The 12,552-nt window shown below is 40.3% G+C and overlaps 1 protein-coding gene across 1 annotated transcript; it reads left to right on the top strand.

Moving 5' to 3' along the window:
- The first annotated feature begins 5,582 nt into the window (after positions 1–5,582).
- On the top strand, positions 5,583–9,097 carry LOC116262288 (cytochrome P450 704C1-like). The gene is made up of 6 exons (XM_050080160.1): positions 5,583–5,876; positions 6,043–6,243; positions 7,069–7,356; positions 7,455–7,787; positions 8,474–8,689; positions 8,844–9,097. The coding sequence occupies exons 1-6, from the start codon at positions 5,583–5,585 to the stop codon at positions 9,027–9,029; spliced, it is 1,518 nt and encodes a 505-aa protein (XP_049936117.1). The 3' UTR covers positions 9,030–9,097.
- Positions 9,098–12,552: the final 3,455 nt, after the last annotated feature.

Genomic DNA, 12,552 nt, shown 5'->3' with positions numbered 1-12,552 from the left:
AGTGGACCTTTCAGTGAAGGTATGAAAAGGCAGCCTGGTAAATTTAGAGAAACTCGCATGAATCACAAGAATGTTCTTCTAGGGTGAGATGAGGGATCAAGGTCTTCCCGCTTTGATCAACAATATGATCAAGTCTAGTGTGCCATGTGAGGTACTCTTTATTCTTCATGCTTGTAAAAAAACTCACTTCATAGTTTTCCATTACATATAGACCATCTTGCTCTCGACCCCTACCAATCACTTTCCTCATTTAAAAGTCCTAAAAAATCACATCCTTTGGAGAGAAAATAGCCACATAGTTATAAGCTTTGGTGATTTTGCTAACAGACGTTAAATTGGTAGAGAGTTTTGGCACATAAAAAACACTAGACATCTTATGATTTAAAAAAAAAGAGGGTTCCCCAATCCCAATGACAGCTATAATGGCACCATCAACAGTAAACACTAGTTTTTTATTTTCTTTGTTAAGATCGACCAGCTTAAGGGGATCGTTGGTCATATGATCAGTTTTCCCAGAATCAAAAACCCATAAAGGAGACTTTGCTTGAGTAAATAAAGCATGATTATTACCTTTAGTAGATGATCCAACTGGTTGATTTGAGACGAGGTTGGTTTTTGAGGATCATTGAAAAAATTTTTCTAAGTCATCATTGGTAACAAAGTGTGCATGATCTGCCTGATTTGAAGAGGCCATCTTCTCCTTGATGGACTTGCCAACAAGTTCCCAGCACTTCTCACGAACATGGCCAACCTTTTTGCAGTAGGAACATCTCAACTTGCTGCAATTATAGCATTCGTCTGGTTTCTATGATCCACCTTAAGCGTGGGTTTTTCTGGTCGAGTGAAATACGTCATTCCTTCCTAGCTACCTTCGTTAGCAAGATATACCATTTGTTCTTGGTTTCCTTCATTAAGCTCAACTTTTGATGTGACATTCATAACCTTCCTATGTGCGTCCTCCCTCTGGATGGCTTGACATACTTCATTAAAGTTCGGTAGTGGCTTAGTCATGAGAATTTGACTTCTAAGGCGCTCATAGTTGGCTCCAAGTCCTGCGATAGTTTTAAACACCTTGTCTTCCTCAAATCTCTGCTTGTAAACCTCCAGATCGGAAGTGGTCAGTCGGTATTGTAGCAGCTCATCATAGAGACAACAACGCTGATTTAAGTAGAGATGAGTTTGTTTTCCTTCTTTCTACAGATTTGCAATTTCAGGTTATATTTGATACACCTGAGCTAAATTGTTTTGTTGTCCATACATTTCTTTCAAAGTATCTCATATGCCTTTAGCCTGATATAGAAATAGATTTGCAATTGATGGTTCCATGGAATTCATCATCCATGACATAACCTTGTCCTCCTCCTATAGCCATTCATTAAATTTTGGATCAAATGGAAGAGGAGCCATGATTTTTCCATTGAAATAGTCGATCTTTGAACGCCCACTCAAGAATAAACGAACTGCTTTTGCCCAACTCAGATAATTTGTTTCATTCAAAAGAACAGTAGTAATTTTTATGGTACCTTGGTCATGGCTCCCGCTCTTGGAGCTGCTTGGCGTATCATCAACAAGATGAGTTGTTTCCATGGTAGAGAACAAAAAAACTGAAAAGAATTCTGATGTGTACGGTGATATTCAGGTCTAAACTGCTGCTACCTGCCACAAGATAAGATTCTCAATCTGAAGAATTAAGAGATGAGGAGAACGATGTTGGGTCAACACCTCCACGGGCTACATGACACCCTTCGTCACAGGGGCATCAGTGTGGTCACTAAGGGATCAGCTTGTGTCTGCCTGTTATCTCTAGATCATATTCTGACAGCCGACAGTAAGGAGATGAAAGCACGAAGTGGGTTCACTGCATCCACGGAACGACAAGAAGAAGGATCCGATGAATTGGGGAGTGATGGTGGATAGTAAGGATGGCCGATCGGTCTTCAACGGGAGGGAGCCACCATGTGCTTGGACTCCTGAAGGAAGAGATGGAGACTCAGAGAAAAACTGAAGATAAATCGGTAGCCATGCTCTCTAGTGAGTTGACGTTGTCAGTCGACCTTGAGAGAGATAGAGGGACGACAGAGATAATCCAGAAACCGGCAAAATTGTTGATGGTCGCCATAGGGTCGGAGGCGAGAGAGTGGGAGTCCACTACCCGGTAACGTTGATTGACACCGTTGGGTAGGAGACGTAGTGCAAGAGAGAGCCCAGACTCTCACCGGATAGTCCCTAGTTCTTCGTCAACAGCACAATCGTCCTCAATTTTTGCAGGATTCCACTCAAATTCAATGCCAATTGCTCAGATGAGCATCACAGGTATGGACGACTCCGATAGGATCACATTCAGTCACCGAAACAAACTCATGTGGCCGAAATTGTAAGAAATCACCAGAATCCCTTTTGCTCTGATACCATGTTAAGTTTTTTGGTGACTGTTACGCCAAATTCATAATCAACCATGGCACACAAAAGATTACGTGGTTCGACTTATTAGTCTACATTCATGAGAGAAGAGAGGAGCTTTTTTATTTAGAACTTGAATCAATCGAAGATACAAGAGAGGTATATATAGTTGTAATTACAATTGGCTCAAGATGGAAGGGAGAAATGTTAGGGATAGAGCACAAAAGATTAGGAAGAGATATATCTGTCCAAGATCATTGCAATCTACTTCCAAGAATATCGTTGTTGATTAACGTAATCTCCGCTCTAGAAGGATTCAACATAATCTCCTCTCTAGAAAGAACCAACAGGCTCCATGATGGAGTTTTAAGACCAGAATCCCCTTCCAAATATTAACCGGTAAATCCCTTACATGAGAAATGGGTAAGAAAGTACCATTTCCGACCATTACGGATTTCGAACGAGAGTAATTTTTGCCTGTTTTCCAATTGTTCTTCACTAGCAATGGTTGTGTCTGTATCTAGGTACCAATATTCGACTCTAGGTTCTTGCAATGTCATGGCTGAAAAAACACGGGGATTATTATCCCCACATGTCTTAGTTGTGTGGCCCTTACGGCCACAATATTGACACTCAATGGATGCCTTAGATGACTGATCTCTAGATGATTGTTAATGGTTATTGGATTGATGTTGATTTCTACCATGACCACCTATTCCTTGATAAAATCCTTGACCATGTTCGCATCTGCGACCTTAGATGGTATTGAAGACAATTATAGTGACTTGTTTCTCTATAGGCGATTCAGCATCATGTTTCATAATTTGGTGTATTGAAGACAATTATAGTGACTTGTTTCTCTATAGGCGATTCAGCATCATGTTTCATAATTTGGTGACTCGTTTCTTGGCTCAAGAGGAGATCATAGAGCTCAGCAAATGTGGGCATCTTTGTTGCTGACGTGACTAGAGTAGTGACCAGACTCTCATAATTCGATGGAATTCAATTGAGCACAATTTGAATTAAATCTTATTTTGGCATATGATAGCCAACAACATCAAAAGAGTCGACTAAAAGTAAAATTTTCTGAAGTAAGAAACCATATCTGAGTTACCTTTCTTAATGAATATTAGATATTTTTTCAATAACATGACTCGCAGTGGGGACTAAGACCCATAGGATTTTTCCAATGCAGACCAGGTTTCTTGCGCTGAGCGAGCCCTGATTATTTGACCAAGAACAGTTTCAGAGACGATCATTTTAATCCAGCTTAAAACCAATTGATCTGATTCTTTCCATGTAGCGAACTTAGGATTGGGTTTAGTCGATAAAAAATGGGGAAATGAAGTCCAGTTTTTTTTTTTTTCTTAATAAAACACATGCACATGAGTTTGAACGAGATGATCACCCACCAACAAGTCTCAACTTTGACGACGGAAATAGCAATCAATTAAAACTAACTTGGGACAATTACCAAGTACAATAGCCCAACAGATCTTTACGGGATGAATCGTAAACGATAAATGCAAGGTCGATTTTCAAGGATTAGGACCAAATATTACATTAATTACTAATTTATATCCGTCTACATCATCGGAACAGACAACACCCGTTGAGAAAATTATAACAATTTGAAGGTGATATTGATAGGCCTTGGGCATGGGGGTGGCCCGACATCCGAAAATTAAGTTCGGGTCGGGTTGGATACTCGACATCCGAGCTCGGGCTCGTTTCAGTTAAAATAAAAAAATATTTTTTTTTAATTTTAAAATAAAAACATTTAAATATAAAATATATTTTTAATCATAAATATATATCATTATTAAATAAAATAATATAAAAAAATCAAACCGAATCGAGCCCCCTCAAGCTGACCCGTCTGGAACCAATACACGTTATCAGACCGAGGGTTGATTTTTTCGGGTTCGAGTGCAAGCCCGATCAGGCCAGATACTTAGTATTAGGTACCTAGGCTAGATTTCCAGATTTAGGTATGCATCAGAGACATAAAAAAAAAACTCAATGCCTATGACAATATTATAGTAGTGTATGCAACTAATTGACAAAAAGATGCCCTTACCTAGGGCATATTATTAGCAATAAAAGAAATAAAAAAATAAAAAAAAATCTCTCTTCGTTTGGCGACAGCCTCACTGGAGGCCCTGAAGAGGCCCGCCGCACAGAGACGGCCGGCAGCCCTCGCTGATCCGTGGGGCTCACCGTCGACCCTCGCTGTCCAATGTGGGTCACTGTCGAGTGTCGACCCATGCTGCCTAAGTGGGTCACCGGATCAACCACTAGACCCATTATGGCGTATCTTAACAAAGTTCTTATATTTAAATATAAATGGAATTTGAAATTTTTTATTTAAAAAAACGCAATGATTAAATCATGAATAACGAATATGAAAACTTTGCAACTTAAAATTCACCAGAATAACTTGACACTATAGATTTCGGATATTATTCATGTCCATAATTTACGGTTCTTAAAGCCATTGTCTGCTATAATGTCCACTCCCTCTCCTCCTTGTTTGGTGTCTAAGCAGTCTTTTGCACCTGACTTTCTCTTTAGCCCAATGGGAATTCAAAAATTCAAATGATGACGTTCTTTTTGGAAATCAAAGGTTCGGCGGTGTTATTTTAGGTGGCATATTTGACAAGTGTTTTTTTAAGACAGGTGCATGATTTTTAAGTTCTTCCCTTTAGTTTTCGACAGGTTTCACATACATTTTCAACCCTTTTTGTCACCCTGCCCTTATCTTTAATTTTACTGATAATTTTTTTCTCATTTGTCAAATGCAATCCATTGACTTCGTTTTCAGTTGTATTAAACAGCTCAACTGGTTGGATTGAGTGGTGGATAGTGCAAGATTAAGAGTTCCATCATACAGGCTACATACCGGTTCATAGTCCTTCCCTTCTCCCCATACTGTTTTTTCATAGTCCTTTGTCATCGGTTGAAGCGCCGATGCTTGGATTGTTTTTTTCTTTTGTATACGGAGACATCTTGTTTCCAAATTTTGTTATATATTAAAATAAGCTCTTTCTTTCTCTCTTTCTTTCTATATATATATATATATATATATATATATATATATATATATATATATATATATATATATTTCTTTGGCTAACCCTCTCATTCCCCCTTTGGACACACAGAGTGAGAGAGGAAGAGTGATGGCAAACTTCTTCTACATCTGTTGCGGTGTAGCTTCCCTTCTCCTGTTGTTTCCGTCTCTCTGTGTTTTGAGAATCTTCATAGGGAAATCTCTAGGCAGCAAGGCTCCACCTGTGAAAGGAACTATGTTCCATTTGCTTAGATGCTTGGATAGTCTCTATGATTACCAAACAGAAGTTGCTGCCCATAACAAGACAGTCAGGTACCTTTTCTTCTCCCAGAGCGAAGTCTACACTGCAGACCCGCAGAACATCGAGTATATCCTGAAGACCAACTTTGCTAACTATGACAAGGTAACCAACAAGGGCCACCTTCTATCGTCTGCTCTGTTCTTGGTGGTTGTTACTTGCTGGCTTTTTTGAGGCAAAGTTATTGAGTCGAGAAGGCGACTTAATGAGCAACCAGTGGTGGACCATGAAATGCTTTAATTCATTGCTATTGCAGGGAAAGTATCATTAGGAGATAACGAAGGTTCTTATTGGAGATGGTATTTTTGCAGTGGATGGTCAGAAATGGCGTCACCAAAGAAAAGTAGCAAGCTACGAGTTCTCCACCAAGATGCTGAGAGATTTCAGCAGCGTCGTTTTTCGGACGAACGCAGCTGTTCTTGCACAGAAGATTTCAGATAATGCAGAGGCCGATCTGCCCATGGATATGCATGTGAGCGTATTGACTTTTTCCATCCAATTTTCTAGTATCAGACACATTATCTTCGACACCACCATGATTTTCCTTAAACATAGACGCGAACATTTCAAAGCACAGTTATGTTGTCTTTTATAATTCTTAGAAAGAAAAAACCTGTCTTTTTGACTTTTCTAATTTTTTTTCGAGTGTTTTGTTAATGGGTTAAACACTATTGCCGAAACATCTGAATTGCTGACGAGCGCTGGTTGGCAGAACAAGGCTGATCATAAGGCTCCAAGAACTCTGCGGCCCTTTTGGGGCAAGTGACCAGTTTAGTTGCAGGGGTGAAAGTTTAATGAGTTCAAGGAGCTTTTATCTGGTTCTTCTACCCGCTCAGTGCTCTACCATCTCAGAAAGCCCATGGTGGAGCGACAGGTTAAAGTAATTAGTTCCACCTAGTTTCCCACCACTGAAGTAGTTTCTCTGTTCTCAAGAAAAATACGAAAGCTGCCACTAAAGTTGTTTCTCCGTTCTCCAGAAAAATGAAAACGTCCAGTAACCAGATTGGTGCGCTGCATCTTCTGGTTCCATGGCAAGACGACCATGCTTCTCAGTCTTGAATTATCGTTTTTCTTTTTCTTTTGGGGGTTTCTGTGCCAAATTCAATGTGTTAGTTGATCAGATTAATGTAGAACCAGAAAGGTTATCAAGTTGTTCAAAAGAAAGTTCTACCGATGCATGTGGTCATAAATCGCGAGCCTTCTTATCCTTTTGTTACTGTTTCTGTTAACTGTGCAGAACAAGTATTACATGTGGTGTGTGATTGCTTTCATGTACGTAGCTCTGTGTCCAATGCAGGAATTATTCACTAAATATTCCATGGACTCCATATTCGAAGTTGGATTTGGGCTCAAATTGAATATTTTGGATGGATCTAATGAGGAAGTGATTACATTCGCCAAGGCTTTTGATGAATCGAACGCTTTGACATTTCACGGTTACGTTGACTTATTCTGGAAGGTCGAGAGATTTTTCAATGTTGGTACAGAAGCAACACTCAGAAAAAATATTCCAGTGACTAATGAGTTCATCTATAAAATCATCAGTTCTAGACGGAAGCAGTACTTGTGCCATCAAAGTTCATATGTAAGCATAAACCTTTTAGACCCTCTCATTTGGAAGCAAATTATGTAAGTTTTTCAAATGCAGAGACATGATTTGATGGGTTTTGAAAATAACAATAGGTGAAGAAAGATATTCTGTCAAGGTTCCTTTTGGAAAGTGAGAAGAATCCGGAGACCATGAACGATGGTTACTTGAGGGATATCATTTTGAACTTCGTGTTTGCCGGGAAAGATACGAGTGGGGGCACGCTTTCATGGTTCATATATTTGCTCTGCAAGCATCCTCTTATACAAGAGAAGATTGCACAGGAGGTCAAGGAGATAGTTGGTTCTTGTGAAAAAGGACAGTTTACTCAGTTTGTGGAAAAACTTACAGAAGGGGCATTAGAAAAGCTGCAGTATCTTCATGCTGCTTTGAGTGAAACCTTGAGATTGTACCCTGCAGTCCCCGTTGTAAGCATTATAATTCCTCTGCTTTGACACTCTTATCTCACTGAAGACATCTTTGTTAAATACATCTTCGATATATAGCATATAACATAACTGTTCTGTTATATAAGAAGAAGCATAGAAGCTTTGCACATGTTTGCACGCACCTGCGCATACACACACAGATTTGATGATGGCGTTTTGTCATTCAGATTGTAGTTCAGTGCTTTTTCCATTCCTCCTTTTCAGATTTTAGCAGTTACATGGTACTTCAAGTCATTAACTTGTTCACCAGTGACTAAAGCACATTGAAACATGGCATCACTCAAACAAAATAACCCTACCTTTCAATTTGCAGCTTTTTTCACTTGTGATGACAGTTACTGCAAGAAAGAGTCTCTAGTAATTTTAGCAGAGAGACCACGGTGAAACTGTCAATATTTATGAAACGCCACGAGATACACACGACTAGAGTCCCATGTGTGAAGCTTGTGGTATGAAATCTCTAAGATAGTTATAGGCATTTGACAGTCTTCTGAAGAATAACTTTCAAAGATGGCCCTTCTTGTTTCTGAAATTGTAGGAGTGCCTTTTTCTTTTTCTGGAATAGGGAAAGTCACGGTCATGCTGGCTTTTTGCTTTAAACTTGATCTTGATTTCTTCCAGCCACTCAAAGCAGATAAATATGCATCTTAATTGGGTTTTCCCAGGATAGGCAGTGTGCGTGCAAGGATGACGTTCTCCCTGATGGATTCAAAGTGAAGAAAGGTGATGGTGTCAACCATGTAACTGTCAACCATGTAACTCATGCGATGGGCAGAATGAAGTATATCTGGGGCGACTATGCGGAGGATTTCCGGCCTGAGAGATGGCTCCACGACGGAGTTTTCAGACCAGAATCCCCTTTCATATTTCCAGCATTTCATGTAAGTAGAGTTCTTTATACAATCATATATGGCACGTACGTTAGCTCTGGAATGTTTTGCTGCATCATCTAAACACATGATAACTAACATTATAGCAAGATCCATGTCAGGTGAAGAAAGAAAATCTCAAAAAGATTTTCATTCAATGTCACAGGCTGGTCCACGAACGTGCTTGGGTAAAGATTTCGCGTACCGGCAGATGAAGATAGTAGCTGCACTGCTTACTGCTTTCTTTAGATTCCAATTAAAGGACCCATCTAAAGAGGTGACTTGCAAAACCATGCTGACTCTTCACATTGATCAGGGCCTTCATGTTCGTGCAGTTCACCGCCATCTGTGAGAGGCAACCGTCTTATTCACGAGGCAACATCATATGAAATATGAATGTATGGTTGTAATGAAACTTTGTTCTTTTCTTGTTTAAAACAAACTGCCTAATATAAGTGCTTAAATTAGAAGAGGAAACCATATCTTTTTCATTCTACTAAGATGATTTGAAGGTGAGATTGTCACTTCTGATCGGTTCCTGAAACATCAGAAATCGTACAGTTTTTTAATCCTTTCCACATTGAGCTATGGCTTTTGGTTTTGTTTTCTTGATCATCCAGGTTTCAGGTTCTCATTCTTTTTTGTATGTAGAATTTTATAAATTTTAGGGTGATCCCCTCCATTGGAGTTTTCCTGATCACACGCGGCCGTGAATTCATCTTTTTTCTGTAGTGATAAGAGGTTTCTTGATCTTACCAAGGTGATTGAGGACAACTTGAATTTCAAAATATGACAATTTTGTTCAATTCTTAGCTCATTTGGATCTTTTGGACTTTACCAAGGTGAGTCTTAGGCATCTTGAGTTTCCAATTGAAGTGGTTGGTGAGTTGTTATAAGTTTCCAAAAGAGAATGCTCATCAAAGTTTTGTTAAGGAGCGTTTCTCTAACCTCGAAAAGGAAGTGATTAATTCAAAATAAGGCCCAAAGGGAAAAGTTTGACAACTTGAATTTCAAAATATGACAATTTTGTTCAATTCTTAGCTCATTACGATCTTTTGGATTTTACCAAGGTGAGTCTTAGGCATCTTGAGTTTCCAATCGTAGTGGTTGGTGAGTTGATATAAGTTTCCAAAAGAACCACACATTATCCAAAAGAGAATGCTCATCAAAGTGTTGTTAAGGAGCATTTCTCTAACCTCTAAAAGGAAGTGATTAATTCAAAATAAGGCCCAAAGGGAAAAGTTTGACAGCTTGAATTTCAAAATATGACAATTTTGTTCAATTCTTAGCTCATTACGATCTTTTGGATTTTACCAAGGTGAGTATTAGGCATCTTGAGCTTCCAATCGTAGTGGTTGGTGAGTTGATATAAGTTTCCAAAAGAACCACACATTATCCAAAAGAGAATGCTCATCAAAGTTTTGTTAAGAAGCATTTCTCTAACCTCTAAAAGGAAGTGATAAATTCAAAATAAGGCCCAAAGGGAAACGTTTATCACCGGAAAAGTTAAAATGACCTAAATACCAGAACAGTGGAGGGGCTTCACTAATTCAATGAGCCATAATCCAGTGGGGAACGATGGTCTTTAGGAAAATTTTCTACCACCCCCCTTCCCTTTTAATTCAGCACCAAGGAATCCTGAAAAATGAAACCTCACATTTTTATGTCTTTCATAGTTTTCCTTAAGTAGCAATAAGGAATCGCATGCCTGAGTGGAGGCAAGCTATTTATTGGTGGCATCCATGGACGCGACAGTGGCTCGGGGGCGGAGCCAGAAATTTTTCATGAGCGGGACGAATTAAAGTTTTTAAATTTTGATAAGTGCCGAAATATTATTTTTCAAAATTTTTATATAAAAGAAGTGAAATTTAAAAAAAAAATTACATGTAAAATTTTTATTTTTTATTTTTTTAAGCTGGGGCCAAGGCCCCTACGCCCCTGCAGCCACCTAGGTATGGGTACGGGAAAATGGGTACGGGTGCGATGTTTTTTTTATGCGATAATACTAATTTTTTAATAAAAAAATTGTACATTTTGAGAATTTTGTTCATATGTCCTATGTGTCACTGATCTGATATTGGTATCCTCTAATGCACCTGGAGAAGGAGAATGGGCTTGTTTGACTTATGTGGTGGGGAGCACGATTGATTTGTCTTAGTGAAATTTTGCATAAATCATATTCCTGTTCTAAATGTCTTCTTCGTGTGAAAAGATAAAGACATGTAGCAGTGCATCAATAGATTAGCAACAAAACACATATTATAGAGAACTCTAGATATTCTGAAATAGAAAAAGCAAATGAAATAGGAATTCGTATGAAGACAAAAAAATCAAAGAACCCAAACTCCTGCCATTGGAAGAATGAAGAACCCACTTACCGGCCGTCGCCATCCACCGGTCGTCCGTCGCCGGTCGCCGCCGCTGCCCAAAAAATCAGAGAACCCAAGCTAGCTCCCACCGTTGGAAGAATGAAGAACCCACTCACCGTTCATTGCCGTCCATTGCCATCACCGTCCACCGGTCGTCCGTCGCCGGTCGTCGCTGCAGCCCAAAAAAATCAGAGTGTGGTAAAGCTCCCACCGTTGGAAGAAGGAAGAAAATCGAGAGGCGGAGAGGAAGAAGGCGATCAGGCGTAGGGTTTTCTTTTTTGCTTTTCATTTTGATATGGTTTGGATCTGGTTTCAACCCAAAACCAGATCCAAACGTACCACCACGTATGGGCATACCGGTATTGACGTACCGGCATACTGGTACGGGTACGCGGATCAATAAGGCGTACCACGGTGACATCTGCAACCACTACTGCCACCACCTTAACCACCTGCTTCCCTCTTCTTTCATCTCTTCTTCTTCCTTCCTTTTTCTAACGATAGGTGGCCTGTCAAAGTACTTATGATGAGGGGAGAGAGTAGCTCTGAGGAGAGCATATTAGGGCATCGCGTGGAGGAAGGAATGATCGGTATGGAACCCCCGGTTCTTGTCGGGGGCATGGAACCTGGAGTGCAGAGGGATCTCGATCGGGAGGATGGATCCTCTCCTCTCGACCGGCATGGAGGGAGAAGCTCTGATGAGAGCAGGTTGGGGCATCGCGTGGAGAAGGGGAAACTCGGCGGGAACCCCCGGCACTCGCAGGGGGGATGGAATCACGCGGCAGATGGATCTCGATAATAGGGGCGAATTTCGAGAGTTGGGGAGCGATGCTGGAGCAACCATGAGGAGCGGAGCTATGTGCGACAACTTTCACTGGGGCAGAGTGGAAGTAGATAGCGTTAAAATGAGTATGCAGCAGAGGGAAGGTGTCGTTCATGTCATCCCTCAAGGGAATGGATTAAAAGGATGGGCAGGTGTTGTTGTTGGGAATCAGGAGTCGGACTTTGAGGGCTGCCCACAGCAACTATTGATAGAACTGGGGATGAACCTATGGTGGTTTTCCCTGCTGAGGCGTACCATAAAATGGAGGAGCAATATTGGTTCACAGCAGTAGCTGGTTTCTATCGAGGAAGATTGAGCACTGGCATGGATTATAGGTATGTTTTTCAGGTCTTACGTAAGGTTTGGGTTAATGTTAACTGTCCAAAATTTTTTGTCATTGGGAATGGGAGATTCTTGTTGCGGGTGAGCTCTGAGGAAGAATTCAGGGAGGTATTATGCAGAAAATGAGTGGTTGGAGGTCGTTTTCTGATTACAAGTCGATGGAAGCCAGGTACAGAGCTACGTCTGAATAAGGAGGAGTCGATTCCCTTGTGGATTTGATTACCTCAGGTCCCAGTTCTGTTCTGGAATTCTTATAGCTTTAAAGCCATCGCTTAGGGGATGGGTGCTTCTTTTATTAGAGCAGATGAATGCACGATGCACAGGGATAAACTGATTTTTGC

Source organism: Nymphaea colorata, chromosome 10 (genome assembly GCF_008831285.2).
Source record: "Nymphaea colorata isolate Beijing-Zhang1983 chromosome 10, ASM883128v2, whole genome shotgun sequence".
NCBI classification, from domain to species: Eukaryota; Viridiplantae; Streptophyta; class Magnoliopsida; order Nymphaeales; family Nymphaeaceae; genus Nymphaea; species Nymphaea colorata.
The sequence above is the reverse complement of the archived record's forward strand: the minus strand, read 5'-3'. Positions and strand labels throughout refer to the sequence as shown.

Excerpts from the sequence above, each read along its gene's own strand:
- LOC116262288 (XM_050080160.1), top strand. The coding sequence starts at position 5,583 with ATGGCAAACTTCTTCTACATCTGTTGCGGTGTAGCTTCCCTTCTCCTG. Across the intron at positions 7,788-8,473 it reads TGTACCCTGCAGTCCCCGTT|GATAGGCAGTGTGCGTGCAA; the intron begins GTAAGCATTATA and ends GGGTTTTCCCAG. Across the intron at positions 8,690-8,843 it reads TCATATTTCCAGCATTTCAT|GCTGGTCCACGAACGTGCTT; the intron begins GTAAGTAGAGTT and ends TCAATGTCACAG.